The sequence below is a fragment of the Bombina bombina genome, chromosome 6 (genome assembly GCF_027579735.1).
Source record: "Bombina bombina isolate aBomBom1 chromosome 6, aBomBom1.pri, whole genome shotgun sequence".
Lineage (NCBI taxonomy): Eukaryota > Metazoa > Chordata > Amphibia > Anura > Bombinatoridae > Bombina > Bombina bombina.
Window position 1 is genome coordinate 256,201,785 of NC_069504.1, and position 27,637 is coordinate 256,229,421.

Here is a 27,637-nt window from a genome sequence, read left to right on the forward strand (position 1 = left end):
TTTGTGATTCAGCCAAAGCATTGAATTAAAAACAAGTTTCCAATCTTTTATTATCAAATTTTCTTCATTCCCATGGTATTCATTGTTGAAGGGATACCTAGGTCTGGAACCCTACATGGCAGGAAATAGTGCTACAAACAAGTGCTGTTGCAAATGGATAGCATTCTTGCTAAACTGCTGTGATATAGTGTTCCAGACACGTCTCCTGAGCTTATGCCCTTCTTTTCATCAAAAGATAGCAAGAGAACAAAGACACTTTTTATAAGAGAAGCCCCAAGGCAGAACATGCTGTGATCAGAGATGTCATCGTAGAACATGCAGCATGTCTGGAGAAAGAATGGGACACATGCAGGAACTGTTAGCTGTTTTGCTTTACAGCGGTGCTCTGCATCAAGCTGTTCTCTTCAAACAGTGCTGTACTTTGACTGCACTCTAAGTTTTCATTTACACAGTGCAACCATAGTAAAGTGCTGTTGAAGAGAACAGTCAAATATTGAATAGGACTGGTTCTCGTGGATTTTTTCAACCCTGCCCCCTAGCCTTTCCTTGTCTGCAAAGCTGTGACTCCTGAATATAAGACATTCTTGAGAGCAATGCACCTTTTTATTTCTATATTTACCTTAAAATTATATGATGTTAGACCAATAACAAAGCAAACACATTTCTTCAAGAGACATTTTAAAAACAACTTTTTTTTCTCTGCAGCTAATTTACAATTATATTTTCAGCTTCTCTTTACAAATTGCTTTATTCTACATTTAATTCTTCAGTTAATCAACACATTGGTGGTTTAGTGCAACGGCCTAATATAAATTTAATTTCATTTCACAATGACCTGCAGAAATATTTTCACTAAATTTGGGTTTCATATCCCTTTAAAGGGAATGTAATTTTTTTTAATCCATTCAACATTACCTGTCTTTCGAGTATTAATGTGTGCCCTTAAGTGCATTTCATTAAAGTTTTAAGTGTCAGTGTCCGTCCTGAAGTTGATAAAAAGCAGATGGTGGCAGCATGTAAAAGCCAACTGAAGGGTTCCAAAAGATACTTTAGGACATTTTGTTTTAAAAGGTGGCAAAGTAATAATACCTGAAATTAGTTAGTTTTCACTTAGAGGAGGCAGTGAGCAAATATATATACACTTGCGAATTAACACCCACTAGACTTCGCCTTTTTGCGTGCGTCAGGTTGCGCGCGTATTGCAAGTTGAAAGTAAAAAGTTTTTGTTCTTGCTTAACCAGATGCATGCAAAAAGCTGAACTTCGAATATTGTGTCCACGTTAACGTATTGTCCCATATACTTATGTGTGCAAACAGTGCTGTATTAATGTATACACTGCTCTATGTATAAAGCAATGTTAACACCACTTTTTAAATTGTAAAATTAGAAATAGAGTAAATAGTTTGGTTCTTCACTTCTCTCTCTCTCCTTTCTCTCTTCTATTTCTCTCCTCTCTCACAATCCTCTCTCTATCCTTTCTCTCTCCTCTCTCTCTCCTCTCTCCTTTCTCTCTCCTCTCTTACACTACTCTCTAGCTCTCGCTTTCCCCTCTCTCTCTCTCTCTCTCTCTCTCTCTCTCTCTCTCTCTCCTCTCTCTCTTCTGGGTGGTCAGTAAAATCAGCCTGGTGGTGCACCCACTAAAAAGGTCCTGGGGAGAACACTGTACTATTAGTTGGTAAAAGTTGGAAGGCCAAATCATATACACTAGAATGCGATGTTATAGCCTTGGATAAACCTTGGATAAATTTACTTTATTTAATAACAGAAACCAGTCAATTCACTTACAACTGATATATAAGCTGTAAATATTAAACCAACAATTACTTTTATTATGTTAGATGCAAAGTTGATTACCATCAGGCCAATATTAGGAACAATTTCTCAGTACAGATTCAAGCTGGGGAAAAAAGCTCTGTTCACAATATTTTTTATTTATTTATTTGTTTATTATTATTTTTTTTATTTTTTTTTTAGTTCAATTATACATTGCATAACTTATGTTACCATATACAAACAAGAAACAATGGTTTTGCCTCATAGGCCTCAATTTATCAAGCTACAGCAGCACCCTGCCCGCGCACAGCCAATCACGCCTGGGCAGGAGCTGTCAATCTCCCCGGTTGGATGAGACCAGGGAGATTGAAATTCTCCACCTAATAGGTAGAGAAGATTTAGGAAGCAGCGGTCTGCTTTAAAGACAATTTAAACTGGCTTTAAAATATTATGACTGCATGTCCATGCTTAGAGGCATGTTAAAATATTTCCTGTTGTACTATGACTAGAAAAAAAGAAATATGTTTAAAACGGTTGAATTGATTTTTTTTGCCCCTTTTTTTCCTTTTTTAAAAGACCTACAAATTGAATTTCTGTTTTATTTAATGCCTTTAAGAATGTTAAAAAAAATAATTTGCATAAACACTAACTTAAATTTGATGATGAATACAGAGAAGCTATGTGAAAGGGATATAATAATGCAACAAATGTATGTAAATAATTACATTTTGTCTTGTTTTGCATGTTTTATTCTGTAACTATGCACCTAATCGCTTGCACTGCAGAAGAAATCATAATTAAAATATAAATACAGTATAAATGCAAAGCGATTTCTCAGACATACTTTCATATATTCCTTTTTTATATTTAAAATACTTTTATCTATTTTTTTTCAAGATCCTATGCCACCGTCAGACTTTGATGTGAACAAGAACACAGCTACATCAACAAGTCTACAGGTTTCATGGACACCTTCTTCAGGCAGAGTGGACCATTATAAATTGTATTTACTTGATAACAACAAGCAACATGTTAAAAAATTTGAAGTTCCTGGGAACGCTGCAAAAAAAGAAGCCACGTTTTTGGGCTTGATTCCTGGCACTAAATATAGTATTTCTATCACAGCTTTCTCTGGGAATAAAAGCACCCCCACAATTCTAGTTAATGGCTCCACAGGTGAGGAGCTCATTTGTTACTTGTTTTGTTCCTTTTGATATTTGTAGTTTTTGTGTGTGTGTATTTTGTTTTTGTTTTCAAATTGCAAATTGCAGCTTCAGCCTGAATAGAGTTAGGGGCCGATTTATCAAGCCCTTCAAGCTCACCGGAAACAGAAGTTATGAAGTAGCGGTCTATAGACCGCTGCTCCATAACTGGTCCGTCTGCTCTGAGGCCACGGACAGAAATCAACCCGATTGAATATGATCCGGTTGTTTGACACCCCCTGCTTTAATCTGCAGGGGGTGGCATTGCACCAGCAGTTCACAAGAATTGCATTTATCATTGTGCAGCGGACATGATACGCTACATTGTATCATGTCCGCTCGCACTATGATAAATCTACCCCTTAGTATCAAGTAACAATATAAATTATTCACAAAAGAAATTTCAAAAAATCTTCAGTATGTCATTAGACTGTTATTCAATAATTTTTATGTATTGAAAAGTATTTAGTCTTATACACTGGTGCAGAATGCGTGGAACACTGTAGCATGTTTTACAAGTACTAGAACGATAAGAACACAGAGCGCATCCCAGATTCAAGGTAAAATCTTTTGCAACTTTATTAGTGCACACACTCTAATGCACTTACAAGAATTTAAAACATTAAAAGCCTTATACAGGATTATGGTATACTTGACAGTTCTTACTCCACAGAAACCTGCAGGTAGCGACCTCTGCTGCTCTCGAAAGACTTAGTTTACCAATAGCCCAATAGTTCAATCTTTAAAAACAGATTTTCCAACAGTCACTTGTAAAAATACCAATAAAACAAAACAAATTCTTGTAGTGTGCAGAGCTCTTGTAGTCAAAGGTAGACCCTTCCTTCTACGCGTTTCATTTGCCTCTGCAAACTTTCTCAAGACGGTTGGTGTGGGTAGTTTGTCTCCTGAGGATCCCCTGTTTAAATAGAGCATAAACCGCTCCACCTCTTCCTGTCATTCTCACACAATAAACATTAGCCATATGTTGTTAACAGCTGATTCAACCAAAACATTTCCTATCAAAGTAACAATCGTGGTAATTTATTGTTCATTCTTAGCATATAAACTTTACATATTTGTAATACCCCTTGACACATTTAACATTTTGCGAGTTTTACATGTTGGCCAAAAAGTACTCATTAATAGGAGGTCTCTCCAGTGAAAAAACTTAACTAATCCTATAATATTTTGATGACTGTTTACTAAATCATCAAATGTTCTCATGTCATTAAGTAGACTTCTAGGCTGTTGATATATAACTTCTTGTGAGAGCTGGTAGCGAAAGGAGGCAGTAAGATAACATATAGATCTTGGAAGCACCACACTATTCGAGAACAGGGGTTTTCAAAGTCTTAGGCAGTGGGCCTCCCCTTTGATGAAATTTACAAGACCACACCACAACCATATTAAATGTTACTTTATTTTTTCTCTTTAAAGAAAATTGTAATATATTTTTTTAATTTTAGTTTGGGGAATTTACACCTGATCCAGGGTTCACGCATGGCTCTTAAGTGTTTTTTAATTTGCACTTTGTTGCTCCTGTGTTAAATGCAAATTACAGATCAAGACAACAAACGCAATGCAGTGTCTGAGAAATTCCGACCTCAGTGCCTTTCTACCACCGACATCTCACCCTATGTCTTATTACACCATGACATGACTAGTGTCATTAAAACAAGCCAGTGAGAATATCACCAATAGAGTGTAATATGTGCAAAGGATATAGTCCCAAGTATTCTGGGTATGAGATACAGTCCAAGTTCAAGGGTATTAAATTTTCTTGGCCTAATAATAAAAGATATGCACAACGTAAAGATAACGGAGTTAAAGACATCCACCAATGAAACATAAGGATGACCGATATACAGGAGAGTGGATAAATTGAGATCATGCTACTTGCAAAAGCTAATTTTGATTCTGTGAAACGTACGTTGGAGATTTCAAACTGAAACTGACACATCATAAGAGGTGGGAACTTTGTTCAGATGCTGCACCAGATGCCAGTTACGATATCAGTGGAGAACTACAAGTAGCAGTTGGCGTTCTCTTCAGCGTAGAACTTTCTTTGTGTACTCTTGGTCTTTGTAAGCCCTTGCGTCTTGTCTTTTTAAAATGAATATGTATTAAACATACCTTCTTTTTACATCCGGCTGCTGATCGTTCCTTTTGAGGGTTGATGTTAATGCGCTAAGAACTCAGTTAATAGCTCTTAAAAATGTCTGTAAGGTCCCAAACTATCTGATTATTTTTTGACTAACAGAACTTCATTATTCCATATTCTTTTTTTATTTGAGGTCTGCTCTGGATTCTCCTGCCAGAAATACTTGAGCTGGGGCTATATCCTTTGCACATATTACACTATATTGGTGATATTCTCACTTGCTTGTTTTATTTATATTTTGTGAGATCACATATTTAGGTGATTACTAGTATTGTATGGCAAGTGTCATTGCTGGCTCTTAAAGAATGTTTTATGTTTTTCCAAAGTCAGCTTTTACTCGTGGTTTCCATACGATAGTGCAAAGTGTCACTGCTCCTGTGCCTCCCTTTATATGCTCTAGAGATTTCCTGGAGAGGCCCACTTCACACTTTAAAAACCACTGTTCTAGAGTAAATCCATACTAATCATAATTATTTGTTTAAATCACTTTTATGTTCATGTCAGCCAGATAAATCAGCTGTGTATCAACGTATCTACTTTTATGATTTCAAGAAGCCACACACTATTTTAGAGATAATCAGAGAATGGTAAATACCACAAGAAAATGTTTTCATTAAATCTAGAGTGTTGTAGATTCAGAGGCCTAGATTTGGAGTTTTGCGGTAGAAGGGCTGTTAACGCTCCGCGGGCTTTTTTCTGGCCGCACCATAAATTTAACTCTGGTATCGAGAGTTCAAACAAATGCTGCGTTAGGCTCCAAAAAAGGAGCGTAGAGCATTTTTACCGCAAATGCAACTCTCGATACCAGAGTTGCTTACAGACGCGGCCAGCCTCAAAAACGTGCTCGTGCACGATTCTCCCATAGGAAACAATGGGGCTGTTTGAGCTGAAAAAAACCCTAACACCTGCAAAAAAGCAGCATTCAGCTCCTAACGCAGCCCCATTGTTTCCTATGGGGAAACACTTCCTACGTCTGCACCTAACACTCTAACATGTACCCCGAGTCTAAACACCCCTAACCTTACACTTATTAACCCCTAATCTGCCGCTCCCGCTATCGCTGACCCCTGCATATTTTTTTTAACCCCTAATCTGCCGCTCCGTAAACCGCCGCAACCTACGTTATCCCTATGTACCCCTAATCTGCTGCCCCTAACACCGCCGACCCCTATATTATATTTATTAACCCCTAATCTGCCCCCCACAACGTCGCCGACACCTGCCTACACTTATTAACCCCTAATCTGCCGAGCGGACCTGAGCGCTACTATAATAAAGTTATTAACCCCTAATCCGCCTCACTAACCCTATCATAAATAGTATTAACCCCTAATCTGCCCTCCCTAACATCGCCGACACCTAACTTCAATTATTAACCCCTAATCTGACGACCGGAGCTCACCGCTACTATAATAAATGTATTAACCCCTAAAGCTAAGTCTAACCCTAACACTAACACCCCCCTAACTTAAATATAATTTACATCTAACAAAATAAATTAACTCTTATTAAATTAATTATTCCTATTTAAAGCTAAATACTTACCTGTAAAATACATCCTAATATAGCTATTATTATAATTACAATATTATAATTATATTGTAGCTATTTTAGGATTAATATTTATTTTACAGGCAACTTGGTAATTATTTTAACCAGGTACAATAGCTATTTAATAGTTACCTAGTTAAAATAATAACAAATTTACCTGTAAAATAAATCCTAACCTAAGATATAATTAAACCTAACACTACCCTATCAATAAATTAATTAAATAAACTACCTACAATTACCTACAATTAACCTAACACTACACTATCAATAAATTAATTAAACACAATTCCTACAAATAAATACAATTAAATAAACTAGCTAAAGTACAAAAAATAAAAAAGAACTAAGTTACAAAAAATAAAAAAATATTTACAAACATAAGAAAAATATTACAACAATTTTAAACTAATTACACCTACTCTAAGCCCCCTAATAAAATAACAAAGCCCCCCAAAATAAAAAATTCCCTACCCTATTCTAAATTAAAAAAGTTAAAAGCTCTTTTACCTTACCAGCCCTGAACAGGGCCCTTTGCGGGGCATGCCCCAAGAATTTCAGCTCTTTTGCCTGTAAAAAAAAACATACAATACCCCCCCCCAACATTACAACCCACCACCCACATACCCCTAATCTAACCCAAACCCCCCTTAAATAAACCTAACACTAAGCCCCTGAAGATCTTCCTACCTTGTCTTCACCATCCAGGTTCACCGATCCGTCCTGAAGAGCTCCTCCGATGTCCTGATCCAAGCCCAAGCGGGGGGCTGAAGAGGTCCATGATCCGGTCAAAGTCTTCATCCAAGCGGGGCAGAAGAGGATCTTCCATCCGATTGAAGTCTTCATCCAGGCGGCATCTTCTATGGTCTTCCATCCGGAGCGAAGCGGCAGGATCCTGAAGACCTCCCGCGCGGAACATCCATCCGGCCCGACGACTGAACGACGAATGACTGTTCCTTTAAGGGACGTCATCCAAGATGGCGTCCCTCGAATTCCGATTGGCTGATAGGATTCTATCAGCCAATCGGAATTAAGGTAGGAATTTTCTGATACGCTGATGGAATCAGCCAATCAGAATCAAGTTCAATCCGATTGGCTGATCCAATCAGCCAATCAGATTGAGCTCGCATTCTATTGGCTGTTCCGATCAGCCAATAGAATGCAAGCTCAATCTGATTGGCTGATCGGATCAGCCAATCGGATTGAACTTGATTCTGATTGGCTGATTCCATCAGCCAATCAGAATATTCCTACCTTAATTCCGATTGGCTGATAGAATCCTATCAGCCAATCGGAATTCAAGGGACGCCATCTTGGATGACGTCCCTTAAAGGAACCGTCATTCGTCGGGAGACAACGGAAGAAGAGGATGGATCCGCGTCGCCTGCTGCAAGATGGACCCGCTCCGCACCGGATGGAAGAAGATCGAAGATGCCGCTTGGAGAAGATGTTTGCCGGTCCGGATGTCCTCTTCTTGCCGGATAGGAGGAAGACTTTGGAGCCTCTTCTGGACCGCTTCAGCCACCGGATGATGGATCGCCAACCCCCGCTTGGGTTGGATGAAGATGTTGGAGCCAGGACGGATCGGTGATACCTGGATGGTGAAGACAAGGTAGGAAGATCTTCAGGGGCTTAGTGTTAGGTTTATTTAAGGGGGGTTTGGGTTAGATTAGGGGTATGTGTTTGGTGGGTTGTAATGTTGGGGGGGGGGTATTGTATGTGTTTTTTTTACAGGCAAAAGAGCTGAAATTCTTGGGGTATGCCCCGCAAGGGGCCCTGTTCAGGGCTGGTAAGGTAAAAGAGCTTTTAACTTTTTTAATTTAGAATAGGGTAGGGCATTTATTATTTTGGGGGGCTTTGTTATTTTATTAGGGGGCTTAGAGTAGGTGTAATTAGTTTAAAATTGTTGTAATAATTTTCTTATGTTAGTAAATATTTTTTTTATTTTTTGTAACTTAGTTCTTTTTTATTTTTTGTACTTTAGTTAGTTTATGTAATTGTAGTTATTTGTAGCAATTGTATTTAATTTATTTATTGATAGTGTAGTGTTAGGTTAATTGTAGGTAGTTTATTTAATTAATTTATTGATAGGGTAGTGTTAGGTTTAATTATATCTTAGGTTAGGATTTATTTTACAGGTAAATTTGTTATTATTTTAACTAGGTAACTATTAAATAGTTATTAACTATTTAATAGATATTGTACCTGCTTAAAATAATTACAAAGTTGCCTGTAAAATAAATATTAATCCTAAAATAGCTATAATATAATTATAATTTATATTGTAGCTATATTAGGATTTATTTTACAGGTAAGTATTTAGCTTTAAATAGGAATAATTTATTTAATAAGAGTTAATTAATTTCGTTAGATGTAAATTATATTTAAGTTAGGGGGTGTTAGTGTTAGGGTTAGACTTAGCTTTAGGGGTTAATCCATTTATTATAGTAGCGATGAGCTCCGGTCGGCAGATTAGGGGTTAATAATTGAAGTTAGGTGTCGGCGATGTTAGGGATGGCAGATTAGGGGTTAATACTATTTATTATAGGGTTAGTGAGGCGGGTTAGGGGTTAATAACTTTATTATAGTAGCGGTGCGGTCCGCTCGGCAGATTAGGGGTTAATAAGTGTAGGCAGGTGTCGGCGACGTTGAGGGGGGCAGATTAGGGGTTAATAAATATAATATAGGGGTCGGCGGTGTTAGGGGCAACAGATTAGGGGTACATAGGGATAACGTAGGTGGCGGCGCTTTGCGGTCGGAAGATTAGGGGTTAATTATTTTAAGTAGCTGGCGGCGACGTTGTGGGGGGCAGGTTAGGGGTTAATAAATGTAATACAGGGGTCGGCGGGGTTAGGGGCAGCAGATTAGGGGTACATAAGTATAACGTAGGTGGCGGTCGGCAGATTAGGGGTTAAAAAAATTTAATCGAGTGGCGGCGATGTGGGGGGAGCTCGGTTTAGGGGTACATAGGTAGTTTATGGGTGTTAGTGTACTTTAGGGTACAGTAGTTAAGAGCTTTATGAACCGGCGTTAGCCCAGAAAGCTCTTAACTACTGCTATTTTCAGGCGGCTGGAGTTTTGTCGTTAGAGCTCTAACGCTCACTTCAGAAACGACTCTAAATACCGGCGTTAGAAAGATCCCATTGAAAAGATAGGATACGCAATTGACGTAAGGGGATCTGCGGTATGGAAAAGTCGCGGCTGAAAAGTGAGCGTTAGACCCTTTAATCACTGACTCCAAATACCAGCGGGCGGCCAAAACCAGCGTTAGGAGCCTCTAACGCTGGTTTTCACGGCTACCGCCGAACTCTAAATCTAGGCCAGAGATAATTGGAAAAAGTATTTTTTTATATAAACGGTTGTGACTACCTGAGCTGGTTTCCAACGAAAAAGTGAACCAGACACATATCTTATCTCATAACTGAGTAGTAATTATCACCTTTGCTGTCAGACACACATGGGACATTAACACTTCCCTCCCAATCATATGGTGAGCAGAGATTAACTCCATCACAGTGATTATCCATTTCCTGCAGGACACACAGAGAGCAGGAATTAACCCCTTCCCAAAAGTGATTTTTCCTTTCACATCCACCAAGAACTAAACGTTCCCCCATGGCAGGCTACTTTAATTATTGGGTGGACATCTTGCTGAGATAGGTACTATCCTAGTCAGCTGAAATATGTTCTTGTTAAATTCATAAGCTAGTTAACATAATAAATATATTTAAAGATAAATATTCTTAAACCATATTATTTTCCTAAAATTGAGCTACAGTAATATTGATAAAGATACAATGCTCTTTTTGCTTTTAAAAGTAACATCTGTTCATAAATACAGCATACAGCACAGATTATTATCAATAACTTATTTTTTATTCATTAGTTCCATCTCCTGTGAAGAGTATTGATGTTCTTAGCAAGACAGACAGCATCCATGTGTCATGGAAACCCGACACCGGGAATGTAGAACACTATGGACTGGTCTTATTGGATGAATATAACCAATTAACTGAAAAAACATTGGAAAGCCATATAAATATGTACTCTTTTCAGGGGCTCATCCCAGGTCACATGTATAACCTCACTGTGATTACAGAGGCATCAGGACTGAAGAGCTATAAATATAAATTAATTAGAACAGGTAAGAGTACACGAGAAATGTTTTCTAAAGTAACAGAAAATCACGCTGTTTATCTAAAAAGTTAATTGGTTGTAGATAAATCCATATTAATGCATTTGTATGGCTATGTAATGATAATAGGAGTTTTAGCAAATAGAAGAATTGTTAGCAATGTTATATAATATTATTTTGTCTTGTTTATATCCAGTCAGACATACAAAGACATGCACACACATACACATATTCCATCACCAGGATGATATGAGTACATTTTTTTTAAACAATTATTTAATTCATTTTGATTGTTTCAGCTCCGGCAGAAGTGGACAGTCTTACTGTGGTTAATGATGGTAGTTCTCATAGGCTAAAGGTTCGATGGAAAGTACCTCGAGGCAAATTGGACTTATACAATATCACCTTGTATGATCAAGAATTTGTAATATACAGCAAGACTGAGCTTCCAGGAGCTACAGAGGCAGTCTTTAGTGATCTTATTCCAGGCCGATTATATCATGTGAATGTTAGCACAGTGGCTGGTCAATTAAGAGCCACCAGAATTGCACAGGGCCGAACTGGTGAGTTGTGTACTAGGTTATTAGCAACATTACTATATATGCTTTTATTTTGTATTTAAACCTTAATAAACCTTGCAGTATTGCAATAACTTCAGTTGAATGTTGAAAGTTGAATGTGAACACTTGTTGAAGCACATTGTTTGCTGCAATTGTTTTCAAGTGGTCTAAGTTCGCCCATACCTTGCTTTATATTCAGGAGCCAATCTGGACTTGTTACTGGAGTATATATAACTCGTCATTTTATTAGCAAAACTTGCATAGTTCTGCAGTATCTTTTCTCATCATCTCTGCTGAGGCCAATTAGGTACTGATATGTAGCAGGGTTAGGCTTGTAAAGTCTCAGAACTGGAAAACCCACAATTTTCCAATTTAAATTAGAGGAAGATGGGTCAAAATACATAATAAAGTTATATTGCAAAAGTTGTTTACTATGCCTAATTAAACATTTTATATTACAAGCATAAAGTTTTTTATGTCCATTTAACAACTGGCTCCTAACAAAGTTACACATTTTAATTACTGAAGTATATCTGTTTGGCTGCCTTGTTTTGATTGAGATACTTCAAGTAGTCACTGTCAACCTTAAAGGGACATGTAACCCATTTTTTTTTTTCTTTCATGATTCAGATAGAGAATACAATTTTAAACAACTTTCCAATTTACTTCTTTTATCTAATTTGCTTCATTCTTTAGATATCCTTGGTTTAAGAAATAACAATATATATGGGTGAGCCAATCACACGAGGCATCTATGTGCAGCCACCAATCAGCAGCTACTGAGCCTATCTAGATATGCTTTTCAGCAAAGAATATCAAGAGATTGAAGCATATAAGATAGTAAATTAGAAAGTTGTTTACAATTGCATGCTCTTTCTAAATTATGAAAGAAAAAATTGTGTTTCATGTCCCTTTAAATGTTAACAAAAAGGTTATTAGTGATGACAGTGGGGTTGAGGGGTGCACCCTGACTATGGAAGGTGAGGAACTAATGTTTGGATTGGGTGGGGAAGACCAACCAATATTGACTAGAAAACCTCTCGGAGTGACCTTAAAATTGGTGGGGGCCCCTTTCCTGGATCTGCTGCACTTGGGAAGAGTCGACAGGCAAGTTGAAGTTTGTTCTTTTTTTCTTAATTGCTGAGTTGTTTTATTTTTTGTTGTTCAGTTGTTTGGGGGGGGGGGAAATGTAGGCTATACAAACATGTTGAGCTTGGAGGAGGGAGCAGTGAGAAATGGTTCAAGATGCCTTCTTTTGTTATTACCTCTACCATGCTCACATAAATGTGAATTGATAATTCTCTTTGCAGCAACATGGATCAGATAGGTTGCATCATAGACATTATACTAGTTTACTGTTGTAAAATAACTGACTCTGAAGATATCAACCTTACAAGAGATTACTGATTAACGGACTAGGACCTATGTAAAAGAGTTGGTAAAGGCGATACAGCTTGTACTCAATGAACAATGTGATCTGTACCTGTTGTTTATAATGTAAAGCGAATAAAAATTATTTCAACTAAATGTTAACAAAAAAAGCAGGAGCTTATAACTGCAAAGTTTGGTGTAATCTTAAACCCAGTTTAGCAATACTTCATCTTAATCAGAGTGAGGTTAAAAAATACTGACTCTCACATTAGTCTTCATCTCCTCCTTCTGTTTCTGCAGTGTGGTTTTCTTAGCTACAGTTCACTTGCATGATGCCATATAATAGGCACACTGTAGTATCCAGAGATAAAGGTATATATTGTATGAAATCATTCAATGGGAAAAAACAAATGCTTTATATAGGGCCAGCTGTTAATGCTATTTCAACATGGTTATGCTCCTCTGATAGGACAGAACCACCTCAATGATTTCCTTCTTCATTAGTATAATTCTATTCCTCAAGCACTATGAATTATGAAATTGATATGAGCTGTCACATTAAGCAGCTAGATTAGTTTGTGAATATTTGTTTTCTGTTTCAGTGCCAAGTAAAGTTTCTGATCTTAAGGCAATCAGTAATGGCATCAAATCTCTCCGAGTGAGTTGGCTTCCACCTGCTGGAGACTGGGAGAAGTACCGTATTGTTCTATTTAATAAATCTACTGTCTTGCTGAACACTTCTATGGAAAAATACTTTACAGAATATGTTATCCAGGATATCGGTCTCATACCTGGAAGACAGTATGAAGCCGCTGTTATCGTAGAGAGTGGAGAATATAAAAATGATGCTTATTGCAAAGGCAGAACAGGTCAGTTCTTTGTTACAAATTATTGTTCTTTTGAGAAGCTTTAACAAGAGCAAAACCCTCTACTTCTTGTGTGATAATTATGCCATTTTGTAAATGCTGCTTCCTTGTATACTGCTGCATAATTTGCTGGTTCCTTTTTAACCCCTTAATGACCACAATGTACCTTGTATGTCACTGGTCGTTAAGGGTTTTTTCAGGACATAATAGCACAAGTCTAGCAAGAACACGCTATTAATGCCCTCCCTCCAGCAGGCTTTGTGGAATAGAGCAGTCTCAACGCTGGTAGCAAGACCGAGCTATAAAATAATTAAGTCCCAAAAAAAGGCCAGCGACATACAGGGTACGTCGCTGGTCCTTAAGGGGTTAAAGGGACATGTTACCTATCTACTCAATCACTTGAAAGTGATGCAGCATATCTTTTAACAAGCTGACTAGAAAATATCACATGTGAAAAAGGAAGATATTTCACTGCAGAATGTCTTTAGCTCACCAGACTTAGAGCTCGATGATTGAAAGCTCTCTGGGCTGGCGAGATTATTAAAGAATGCTCGCCAGTCCTTCTATTTCCCTGGTGGAATGATCTAATCCACTTTTTACCCTGACAACAGGCTGTCTCGCTAAGGAGCGTATACTGCATTTTCATATGAAATGTGCACAACAAAATTTGTATTTTAAACATCATACAAAGCAAATATTTGACCCATTCACACAAAAACAAGCAGGGAAAAATTGTATTGTTAAAGGGAATGAAACCCAAAATGTTTCTTTCATGATTTAGGTAGAACATACAATTTTAAACAACTTTCTAATTGACTTCTATTATCTAATTGGTTTCATTCTCTTGGTATCATTTGATGAATAAGCAGCAATGCACTACTGGTTTCTAACTGAACACATGGGTGAGCCAATGACAATCAGTATATATATATGCAGCCACCAATCAGCAGCTAGAACCTAGGTTATTTGCTGCTCCTGAGCTGGCCAAGATAAACATTTCAGCAAAGGATATCAAGAGAAGGAAGGAAATATAAATAATAGAAGTAAATTGTAAAGTTGTTTAAAAATGTATTCTCTATCTGAATCATGAAAGAAAAAAATTGGGTTTCATGTCCCTTTAACCCTTTGAGTGCTAAGCACTTTCCAACCTGGGTGCTAAGATGATTTAAGGTTTTTATTTATTTTTAATTTTTTGAAATATATATATATATATATATATATATATATATATATATATTTTAGATCCCTAAGACTTACACAGTTGGAAAGGTTAGGTGATTACTTTTCCAACGGTGGGTATTGGGGGTCCTTAGCTGCTTAGATGCTTGAGATACAGGCTTCTAAGCAGCATGCCCCCTTTTCCTATACTTGTTACTGTAATTGTTAAATAAAGTTGCGCAGTGACGTCATCACGTCATTGCGCGTGATGTCACCGCGCAAAACGTGAAGCCCCGGGGATGCCTGTCACTATACAGGCCCGATTGCTGGGGTAGGAGCGGGTGGGAGCCCCCAGATCTCCCTCAAGGTGGGAGAGTGCTAGCGACGGCTCTGAGCCGTCGTTAGCACCTGAGTGAGAAACTGCGACGACTCAGAGCCGTCGTTAGCACTCAAGGGGTGCATCAAAAATCGCAACAAAATTCTTCACCAAAAATCGTATGTTAACAAAAAAGTAAAATTTGTTTGTAATTTACACAGGAATAAATCAAATTAGATATGCACAGCGTAAATGGTAATTGTAGTACACTGTATCACACAGAAATTTGAACTTATAAATACAAAATGCAAAGCATTATTGTTGTTTTTTTGTAAAATGGGCTGAACATGGGCGTCCCATAGGCGTATATCAAAATGTCTCTCTAATCCCAGCGTAATTCCATAAAGATTTTTGCACAGCAGATCTCACAGTTTTTTCTCGTCAACTAAAAGATGGCAAGCTTTTCTCAAAACAATAGGAACACTTATAACCCCAATAGAAAAACAAATGCATACTAAAATATAGGCAAATGTAAGATGCTCTATGCAGAAAGCAGCATAATGTGGGTTATATTGGCTGCATGATTTTAATTTTAAAGTGCTCCTGCTCCCTGCTGACTTCGCTCTAAGGAGCGAAGTGTCCCTATCCAGCGAGATCCATTACTTTTAATAGGAGCCATCTCGCCACTCCCAGGGACTGACTCTTTTTTATGATCATTGCACCGGGGCAGCCCTGCGAGAATCAGCGAGATAAAGTAGGTTTGAGCTGGCGAAGATTATATCATCGAGCCCCGAGTGCTCTGGGATCCAGAGCTATACTTTTTACGTCCATCTGCATGGTTAAAAAAAAACCAGCCAATCAGCTACATTAGTTCTGAGTTTACACTTTGCATTACTGTGATCTCATAGTATTTAATCAAAGTCTCAGGAGATTTCATAGTAAACTTCCTTAAAGGGACAGTATACACCAATTTTCATATAACTGCATGTAATATACACTACATAAAGAAGAATATGCATAGATACTGATCTAAAAATCCAGTTTAAAACCTTTTAAAAACTTACTTTAAATCTCCAAGTTTAGCACTGTTAATGAGGTTAGGCTGGGACACCCACTGAAAGGGGCTGGGAAACCAGGAAGAGCAGATACTCCCCCCTTCCCTGCATATGAAAAGACAGATTGGACAGATTGTAGGAGTCTAAAAATCTGCACAATATTTTTTAAAAAATAAGCAAAACTATACATTGTTACAAAAACACTTCCAGATGGGCTATATAAATGGATCATCTACAAAACATATACGCAAAGAAAAATCTAGTGTACAATGTCCCTTTAAAGTGAGGATGGAAATAAAGTGACTTTGCCTGCACATGCCAGATGCACGCTCCGTTTAGGCATGATGGAATTTCAACATATTAGTCTCATGCCCCTTCAAGTAATGCATAAAATTAATATTGAGATGCAGAACAACTAAAATAAAGGTATACAGGCAGATAAATAATGGCAGAGTGGTTTGGTCTGTCACCTCACTTACCTGTCTTTATCACCTCACTTCTCTCTCTTTGGGCTAGATTATGAGTAGAGCATTATTTATTGCTCCTGATCACATGCTAACCCCGATAGAAATAAGCTTTTTGTGCGCATTGGGTAGTGCACATATTACAACTTGAAAGTAAAAAGTTTTTGCACAAGCGCTAACCCAAGATGCGCAAAAAAGGCGAACTTGGAATATCACAACTGCGTTAAAAAAAAACCCCATAGACTTTAATGGAGTGCGAAAACTCCCTTGATAAACCCCTTTTCCCTTGTGTGCAACAGTTTGCGCTCCACTCGTCATCTAGTCCTTTTTAAGCTAATGTCTCACTCCATCACTATACTTCTTTATCTTTATCAGCTTACTTCTCTGTCTATCACCTCACTTATCTGTCTATCACCTCTGTTATTTGTCTTTATTAGCTCACTTCTCTCTCTGTCACCTCACTTATCTGTCTTTGTTACCTTACTTTTCTATTACATCATTTATCTGTCTTTATCAGCTCACTTCTCTATCACCTAATTTATCTGTCTTTATAAGCTAATTTCTCTCTCTATCACTGTCTCAATATTTATCAGCTAATTTATTTATCCATCACCTTATTTCTCTGTCTATCACCTCACTTCTCTGTCTATCACTTCACTTCTCTGTCTTTTAGCTCACTTCTCTGTCTATTAGCTCACATCTTTGTCTATTACCTCACATCTCTGTTTATCACCTAACTTATCTGTCTATCAGCTCGCTTCTCTGTCTATTAGTTCATTTCTCTGTCTATCAGCTCACATCTCTGTCTATCAGCTCACTTCTCTGTCTTTCACCTCACTTCTCTCTCTATCACCTCACTTCTCTGTCTATCACTTCACTTCTCTATCACCTCACTTCTCTATCACCTCACTTATCTGTCTATCACCACACGTATCTGTCTATCACCTCACTTCTCTTTCTATCAGCTCACTTCTCTGTCTATCACCTCACTTTTCTGTCTATCACCACACTTATCTGTCTATCACCTCACTTATCTGTCTATCACCTCACTTATCTGTCTATTACCTCACTTCTCTGTCTATCAGCTCACTTCTCTGTCTATCACCTCACTTCTCTGTCTATTACCTCACTTCTCTGTCTATCGCCTCACTTCTGTATCACCTCACTTCTCTGTCTATCACCTCACTTCTCTGTCTATCACCTCACGTCTCTGTCTATTGCCTCACTTCTCTATCACATCCTTCTCTGTCTTATCACCTCACTTTTTTGTCTATCAGCTCACTTCTCTATCACCTCACTTCTCTATCACCTCACTTATCTGTCTATTCTCTCACTTCTCTGTCTATCTGCTCACTTATCTGTCTATCACCTCACTTCTCTATCACCTCACTTATCTGTTTATCACCTCACTTCTCTGTCTATCAGCTCACTTCTCTATCACCTCACTTATCTGTCTATCACATCACTTCTCTATCACCTCACGTCTCTGTCTATCACCTCACTTCTCTGTCTATCGCCTCACTTCTCTATCACAACCTTCTCTGTCTATCACCTCACTTCTCTATCACCTCACTTATCTGTTTATCACCTCACTGCTCTGTCTATCGCCTCACTTCTCTATCACTTCACTTATCTGTCTATCACATCACTTCTCTATCACCTCAATTATCTGTCTATCACCTCACTTCTCTATCACCTCACTTCTCTGTCTATCGCTTCACTTCTCTACCACATCCTTTTCTGTCTTATCACCTCACTTCTTTGTCTATCAGCTCACTTCTCTGTCTAGCACCTCACTTCTCTATCACCTCACTTATCTGTTTATCACCTCACTTCTCTGTCTATCAGCTCACTTCTCTATCACCTCACTTCTCTGTCTATCGCCTCACTTCTCTATCACCTCACTTATCTGTCTATCACATCACTTCTCTATCACCTCACTTATCTGTCTATCCCCTCACTTCTGTCTATCAGCTCACTTCTCTGTCTATCACCTCACTTCTCTATCACCTCACTTATCTGTTTATCGCCTCACTTTTCTATCACCTCACTTATCTGTCTATCACATCACTTCTCTATCACCTCACGTCTCTGTCTATCACCTCACTTCTCTGTCTATTGCCTCACTTCTCTATCACATCCTTCTCTGTCTATCACCTCACTTCTCTATCACCTCACTTATCTGTCTATCACCTCACTTCTCTGTCTGTCACCTCACTTCTCTGTCTATCACCTCACTTCTCTATCATCTTACTTCTCTATCGCCTCACTTTTCTATCACCTCACTTCTTGGTCTATCACCTCACTTCTCTGTCTATCACCTCACTTCTTTGTCTATCAGATCACTTCTCTGCCTATCACCTCACTTATCTGTCTATCACCTGACTTCTCTATCACCTCACATATCTGCCTATCACCTCACTTCTCTATCAGCTCACTTCTCTATCACCTCACATATCTGTCTATCACCTCACTTCTCTGTCTATCAGCTCACTTCTCTATCACCTCACTTCTCTATCACTTTACTTTTCTGTCTATCACCTCACTTCTCTATCGCCTCACTTATCTGTCTATCACCTCAGTTCTCTGTCTATCAGCTCACTTCTCTATCACCTCACTTCTCTATCTATCACCTCTTTTCTCTATCACCTCACTTCTTTCTTACCTCACTTCTCTGTCTATCGCCTCATTTCTCTGTCACCTCACTTCTCTGTCTATTAGGTCACTTATTTTTCTATCACCTCATTTTTCTGTCTGTCTTTCACCTCACTTCTCTGTCTATTAGCTCACTTATTTTTCTATCACCTCATTTTTCTGTCTGTCACCTCACTTATCTGTCTATCACCTCACTTCTTTGTCTATCAGCTCACTTCTCTGTCTATCACTCCATTTCTCTATTACCTCACTTATCTGTTATCACCTCACTTCTCCGTCTATCAGCTCACTTCTCTATCACCTCACTTATCTGTCTATTACCTCACTTCTCCGTCTATCAGCTCACTTCTCTATCACCTCACTTCTCTGTCTATCACCTCACTTCTCTGTTTATCACCTCACTTCTCTATCACCTCACTTATCTGTCTATCACCTTACTTATCCGTCTATCACCTCACTTCTCTGGCTATCAGCTCACTTCTCTGTCTATCACCTCACTTCTCTCCCACCTGACCTCTCTGTCTTTCGCCTCATTTCTCTATTGCCTCACTTCTCTGTCTGTCACCTCACTTCTCTGTCTATTTGCTCACTTATTTTTCTATCACCTTATTTTTCTGTCTATCGTCTCATTTCTCTATCAGCTCACTTCTCTGTCTATCACCTATCATCTCTTTCTTTATCACATTACTTCTGCCTCTTTATCACCTCACTTCTCATTATATCACTTCACTTTCTTGATCACTTCACTTCTGCCTCTTTATCACCTCACTTCTCTATCTTTTTACAACCTCACCTCTCATGTTATTATTTATATGTTATCATTATCATTTCAGCTCTCTGTTTTGCTGTCAGTTCATCTTCCTTTATCACCAAATTACTATCCCTTTACCACTTCACCTCTCTGCCTTTTCTTATCTCATATGTATATCTTGTAATCATTTACTCACCTCATGTCTCTGCTGTCACCTTACCTTCCTTTATCTCTTTGCTTCATGGTGTAGTTCACACCTATATTGTATAAGTCTGCAATATCTGCTGTTCTCATGGTGTATTATATACTGTAAGTGATAGACATGTAGTTTGTACATAGAATGCAAACATCTGACATTATAGAGCTTAGTTATCACAGCAAATCATGTTTATTAAACAGTTTTACACAGATGTTATACATTCTGTCCTGTATATGTGCTACATAAGCTATTGATAGAGAAACAGACTTATCATCAGACAAAATTAACTGACAAAAAACATAATTGATATATTACATTTCTGAAATTGCGGGTTTTATAATATGTTCTTTGCTTGGTGATGGGTATTGCATAAAATAATGAATTAATACACTGTACTTTAGTATTTTTTAAAACTTATTTTGATCTTTTTTTTCTCACTGTGAATGTTTTCCTCCGTCAGCCCCACAAGCGGTTCAGCAGCTTCGGATTAAGCACGCCAACGAGTCCTCACTTAGCATCATGTGGATAATGCCTCTTGCAGAATTGGATAACTATGTTGTTTCCCTGGCAGACAGAGATCTCACTCTCATTAACAAATATCTTGCTAAGGAAGCCAAAGAATTTACCTTTAGTGATCTTGAGCCAGGCAGAAAGTACAAGGCCACTGTTACAAGCATCAGTGGAGATTTAAGCAACTGGAGTTCTATTGAAGGAAGGACAGGTGAGAACCGATATTTCACTTTGATTATTGTATTTTATACATAGTTTTACACACAAGCTTTTCATTTATCTAAAGTGCACCTCTCAGTTCATAACAATACCCAAATCTTATTTGTAAGGACAATGATATTCAAAGTCAATGGGTATTTTTTTTTTTAATAATAATACTAAATTAAACTTACCCATCCATCATGGATACGAGTATCTATCATTGAAAAAATATTCATACTTGATTAAAGGTCAAAGAATTATATTTCATTCCATGGAAAATCTCTGGAAAGTCTTTATATGTGATGCGCAACCACCAAATAAATCCCTGTCTTTTTATATTACAATAGAGCATATAATAAAGGGACATTCTACACCAGAATTGTTATTTTTTAAAAAGATAGATAATCCCTTTATTACCCATTCCCCAGTTTTGGATAACCAACACAGTTATATTTATATAAAATGTAATTTTATCCCTTTAACATTCTGCTACATTAGTATGCTATTGAATATTAAAGGAATTGTTCTGTTCATAATTACAAGGTAAAGTCAGTTTATCCCTTCTGTTAACTGGCAAACATCCATAATATTAAATCTGACATTTTTTTATCCTATTCTTTTTTTTTTTTTAAAGGAGCATTTAATACAACTGTGCTTCATAAGCAACACATGCATAGTAAAAACACAAAATCACTTACTATTTCAAATGCTGACAAATTTCACAATTCCCATCAATTTTCCTGCCCTCTGCATCATGTGAATCAGCGAATCACACACTCATATATAGCGTGAACTCTTGCACATGCTCAGTAGAGGATAATGCTGCTGAAAGTGCATATATAAAAAATAACTGTGCATAATTAAATAATGGAAGTAAACTGAATAAAAAAATAGAAAAAAACATTGCATGCTATATCCAAATCATGGATTTGTTCTGTCTTGTTAATCTGAATTTTTTTTTTTTACATAATACTGTACATATTTTCTTTAATGTAACTTTCTGTTATTAGAAAATGGTATATTAGAAATATTGTATTTTTGTTAATTAGTTTAAAACATATATAAAAAACACATTTCTATTTAACTTATTTATACAATACTATAAATAAAATAAAATGAGTTATATATACTTTTTCTACTATTAGCTGCAATATATAAACCAATGAGTTTGAATAATTTGTCTCATTAACAGTGCCAGCTCAGGCGACTAACCTGAATGTAGAGAACCTGGGAACCACTACAAATTTACAAACGGACTGGACTAGAGCTATTGGAGATGTGGATTCCTACCAAGTCTTGTTGATTCATGATAACATTGTCATAAAAAATGAGAGCGTATCCAGTGAGACCAATAAATACCATTTCCATTCTCTGAAACCGGGAGGGTTGTATTCCGTTGTGGTTACCACTGTTAGTGGGGGCATCTCATCAAGGCAAACAATAGCAGAAGGAAGGACAGGTAAGAGCTGACGGGCTAATTATAGACGTAACTTCAACGCAAAAAAATAAATTAAAAAATCGTGGTTTTGGATATATGTTTTACATGTGTCCCTTTAAAGGGATAGTCTAGTCAAAATTAAACTTTTATGATTCAGATAGAGCGTGCAATTTTAAGCAACTTTCTAAATTACTCCTATTATCAATTTTTATTTGTTCTCTTTGTATCTTTATTTGAATGCAAGCTTAGGAACAGGCCCATTTTTGGTTCAGCACCTGGGTAGCATTTAGATACCAATCAGAAAGTACTACCCAGGGTCTGAACAAAGAATGGGCCGACTCCTATGCTTACATTATTGCTTTTTCAAATAAAGATACCAAGAGAACTAAGCAAAATTGATAATAAGAGTAAATTAGAAAGTTGCTTAAAATTGCATGCTCTATCTGACTCATGAAAGTTTAATTTTGACTAGAATATTCCTATAACTTGTAAACGGAAATTCTGATTTGTCCATTTTGGTAAATGTGAAGCATTTATATATATACAGGTAGCCCTCAGTTTACGCCGGGGTTAGGTTCCAGAAGGAATGGTTGTAAATCGAAACCGTTGTAAATTGAAACCCAGTTTATAATGTAAGTCAATGGGAAGTGAGGGAGATAGGTTCCAGGCCCCTCTCAAAATTGTCATAAGCAACACCTAATACATTATTTTTAAAGCTTTGAAATGAAGACTTTAAATGCTAAACAGCATTATAAACATAATAAAATAATCACACAACACAGAATATATAATTAAACTAAGTTAAATGAACAAAAACATTTGCTAAACAGCATTATAAACCTAATAAAATAATCACACACCACAGACTTCACTTGCATTTTTCTGCAAACAATTTCTCTTATTAAGTGTATCCAGTCCACGGATCATCTATTACTTATGGAATATATTCTCCTTCCCAACAGGAAGTTGCAAGAGTCCACCCACAGCAAAGCTGCTATATAGCTCCTCCCCTAACTGCCATATTCAGTCATTCTCTTGCAAGCCTCAACATAGGGAGGTTGTGAGAGTCTGTGGTGATTTATACTTAGTTTATTCTTCAATCAAAAGTTTGTTATTTTTAAATGGCACTGGAGTGTGCTGTTTTTCTCAGGCAGTATTTGGAAGAAGAATCTGCCTGCGTTTTTCTATGATCTTAGCAGACGTAACTGAGATCCATTTGCTGTTCTCACACATTCTGAGGAGTGAGGTACTTCAGAGGGGGAATGGCGTGCAGGTTTTCCTGCAGATAAGGTATGTGCAGTAAAATATTTTTCTAGGAATGGAATTGACTAAGAAAATACTGCTGATACCGAAGTAATGTAAGTAAAGCCTTAAATGCAGCGATAGCGACTGGTATCAGGCTTATTAATAGAGATACATACTCTTATAAAAATGTGTTTTAAAACGTTTGATGGCATGTTTAATCGTTTTTTAACGTACATTGGTGATAACACTGTAATGTTGGTATAGCCTTAAATGCAGTAAAAGCGACTGGTATCAGGCTTATTAATAGAGATACATACTTTTGTAAAAATGTGTTTTAAAATGTTTGCTGGCATGTTTAATCGTTTTTAACATATGTTTGGTGATAAAACTTATTGGGGCCTAAGTTTTTTTTCCACATGGCTGGCTTAAATTTTGCATAGAAACAGTTAACTGAAGCTTCCCACTCTTGTAATATGAGTGGGAGGGGCCTAATTTAGCGCTTTTTTGCGCAGTTAAAATTACAAAATGAATTATCCAGATTCCCTCAGCAGTCCCATGAATACTACAGGACATTTCTAAAGGGCTAAAAAGACTTCCAAAATCGTTTATAGGGAAGGTAATCCACAGCTCTGCTGTGGCAGTTTTGTTGTGTCTGTTTTTAAAAACGTCTATGTCGTTTTTTTTATCTGTTTTTTGCATTAAGGGGTTAATCATCCATTTGCAAGTGGGTGCAATGCTCTGTTACCTTATTACATGTACTGTAAAAATTTCGTTTGTTTTACTGCCTTTTTTCACTGTTTTTCAAATTTGTTTCTCTTAAAGGCACAGTAACGTTTTATATATTTGCTTGTTAACTTGATTTAAAGTGTTTTCCAAGCTTATTAGTCTCATTATTAGTCTGTTCTAACATGTCTGACATAGAGGAAGCTCTGTGTTCATTATGTTTTAAAGCCATGGTGGAACCCCATCTTAGAATGTGTACCAGATGTACTGATTTCGTGTTAAACAATAAAGATAATTTTTTTTTTTTTTTTTTTTAAAAAAAACATTATCACCAGAGGATTCTGTCGTGGGGGTAGTTATGCCGACTAACTCTCCCCACGTGTCAGACCTTTTGACTCCCGCTTTAGGGACTCACGCTCAAATGGCGCCAAGTACATCAAGGGCACCCATAGCGTTTATTTTACCAGGGGATTCTGTTGTGGGGGTAGTTATGCCGACTAACTCTCCCCACGTGTCAGACCTTTTGACTCCCGCTTCAGGGACTCACGCTCAAATGGCGCCAAGTACATCAAGGGCGTCCATAGCGTTTATTTTACAAGACATGGCAAAGGTAGTCAGACTACCTGAAATTAAAGGAAAGCAGATAGCTCTGGGGGTAGATACAGATCATACAGACGCTTTAAGAACCATGTATGATACTACCTCACAATATGCTTAGTCTGTGGGTGATTTTTTTGACTCAGGGAAGATGATTTAACCTGATTCTGATATTTCTACATTTAAAATTTATGCTTGAGAACCTCCACTTGTTGCTCAGGGAGGCTTTGGCTGCTCTGAATGAATGTGTACAATCGCAGGGCCAGAGAAATTGTGTAGACTGGATAAATAATATGCAGTGCCGGTGTGTACTGATGTTTTTCCAATACCTAAAGAGGTTTACTAAAAAATTTTTAATAAGGAATGGGATAGACCAGGTGTGCCTTTCTCTTCCCCTCCTATTTTTTAGAAGAATGTTTTCTAATAGTTACCACCACACGGGACTTCTGGCAGACAGTTCCTAAGGTGAAGAGAAGAGTTTCTACTCTAGCTAAGCGTACCACTACCTCTGGCGAGGACAGTTGTGCTTTTTAGATCCAATGGATAAAAAAATGTTTATTCAACAGGGTTTTATCCTGCAGCCCCTTGCATACATTGCTTCTGTCACTGCTGCTGCGGCGTTCTAGGTTGAGTCTCTTGATGAGGCTTTACAGTTAGCGACTCCATTGGATGAATATATTTGACAAGCTTATGCTAGCCAATTCCTTTGTTTTCTGATGCCTTTGTTCATTTGACTAGACTAACGGCTAAGAATTCTGTTTTTTTACTATACTGGCGCACAGAGCGCTATGGCTTATATCATGGTCAGCTGTCGTGACTTTAATAAATAAGCTACTTAACTTCCCTTCAAGAGGCAGACCCTATTCGGGCCTGGTTTGAAGGAGATTATTGCTTATATCACTGGAGGAAAAGGTCATGCCCTTCCTCAGGATAGGAATCAAGGGCCAAAAAAGGTCTAATTTTCGTGCTTTTTAAAACTTCAGGGCAGGTGTGGCATCCACTTCCTCTAAGGCAAAACAAGAGGGAATTTTTGCTCAGTCCAAGGCGGTCTGGAGACAATTGGACCTGGAACAAAGATAAGCAGGCCAAGGAGCCTGCTGCTGCCTCTATGGCAGCATGAAGGAACGGACCCCTATCCGGTAACGGACCCTATAGGGGGCAGACTTTCATTCTTCGCCCGGGCGTGGGCAAGAGATGCCCAGGATCCCTAGGCATTGGAATTTATATCCCAGAGATATCTTCTGGATTTCAAAGATCCCCCCCCAAAAAAGGGGAGATTTCACCTTTCACAATTATCTGCAAACCAGATAAAGAAGGAGGCATTCTTACATTGTGTACGAGATCCATCCAGTTCCAAGAGAGGAACAGGGACAGAGTTTTTACTCAAATCTATTTGTGGTTCCCAAGGTGAGGGAACCTTCAGACCTATTTTGGATCTAAAGATCTTAAACAAATTCCTCAGAATTCCGTCATTTAAGATGGAAACTATTCGCACCATCTTAACTATGATCCAGGAGAGTCAATAGAGGACTACAATGGATTTGAAGGATGCTTATCCTCACATTGCGATGCATAAAGATCACCTTTGTTTTTCAGGTTTGCCTTTCTAGACAGGCATTACCAGTTTGTAGCTCTTTCCTTTGGGATATCTACAGCCCCAAGAATCTTTATGGAGGTTCTGGGGTCGCTTTGGCGGTCCTTAGGCCGGGGGCATAAAAGTGGCCCCTTAGTTAGACGACATCCTGATACAGGCGTCAAACATCCAAATTGCCAAGTCTCATACGGACGTAGTACTGGCATTTCTGAGATCACATGGGTGGAAAGTGAACAAGGAAAGCGTTCTCTATCCCCAATCTCAAGGGTTTCCCTCCTAGGGACTCTGATAGATTCTGTAGAAATGAAAATTTACCTGACGGAGTCCAGGTTGTCAAAGTTTCTAAATTTCTGCCGTGTTTTTCATCCTATCCGCACCCTTCGGTGTCTCAGTACATGAATGAAATCGGCTTAATAGGTAGCGGCAAGGGACATAGTACCGTTTGCATGTCTACATTTCAGACCACTGCAACTATGCATGCTCAGTCAGAGGAACGGAGATTACACAGATTGTCCCCCTGTTGAACCTGGACCAGTCGGGTCCATCTGTCCAAGGGTATGACCTTCCGCAGGTCGGATGGGACAATTGTTTCAATGGATGCCAGCCTTTTAGGTTGGGATGAAGTCTGGAACTCCCTGAAGGCTCAGGGATAGTGGACTTAGGAGGAGACACTCCTTCTAATAAATATTCTGGGAGTGATATCCATGCTCTTCAGACTTGGCCTCAGTTAGCAACTCTGAGGTACATCATACTCAGTCGGACAATATACGCGACTGTGGCTTACATCAGACATCAAGGGGGAACAGAAGTTCCCTAGTGATGTTAGAAGTCTTACAATAATTCACTGGACAGAGACTCACTCTTGTCTATCAGCTATCCATATCCCAGGTGTTGAGAACTGGGAGGTGGATTTTCTAAGTCGTCAGACTTTTCTTCCGGGGGAGTGGGATTCCTTCGAAGGTCAAGACCAAGCAGGAGAGGGCTTTGGTGTTTTTGACAGCGCCTGCGTAGCCACGCAGGACCTGATATGCAGATCTGGTGGACATGTCATCCTTTCCATCACGGTTTCTGCTTCTGAGACAGGTCCCTCTACCTCAGGGTCCTTTCAACC

General features: G+C 38.1%; 1 protein-coding gene across 2 annotated transcripts in view; it reads left to right on the top strand.

Moving 5' to 3' along the window:
- The window catches only part of PTPRB (protein tyrosine phosphatase receptor type B), a 238,357-nt gene that overhangs the window by 102,174 nt on the left and 108,546 nt on the right, over positions 1 to 27,637 (top strand). For both annotated transcript variants that reach the window (XM_053716786.1, XM_053716787.1), the window contains 6 exons: positions 2,672 to 2,950; positions 10,575 to 10,832; positions 11,123 to 11,386; positions 13,357 to 13,623; positions 20,679 to 20,939; positions 22,122 to 22,388. In XM_053716786.1, coding sequence (XP_053572761.1) covers positions 2,672 to 2,950; positions 10,575 to 10,832; positions 11,123 to 11,386; positions 13,357 to 13,623; positions 20,679 to 20,939; positions 22,122 to 22,388 — 1,596 coding nt within the window. The remainder of the gene's footprint in view (positions 1 to 2,671; positions 2,951 to 10,574; positions 10,833 to 11,122; positions 11,387 to 13,356; positions 13,624 to 20,678; positions 20,940 to 22,121; positions 22,389 to 27,637) is intronic.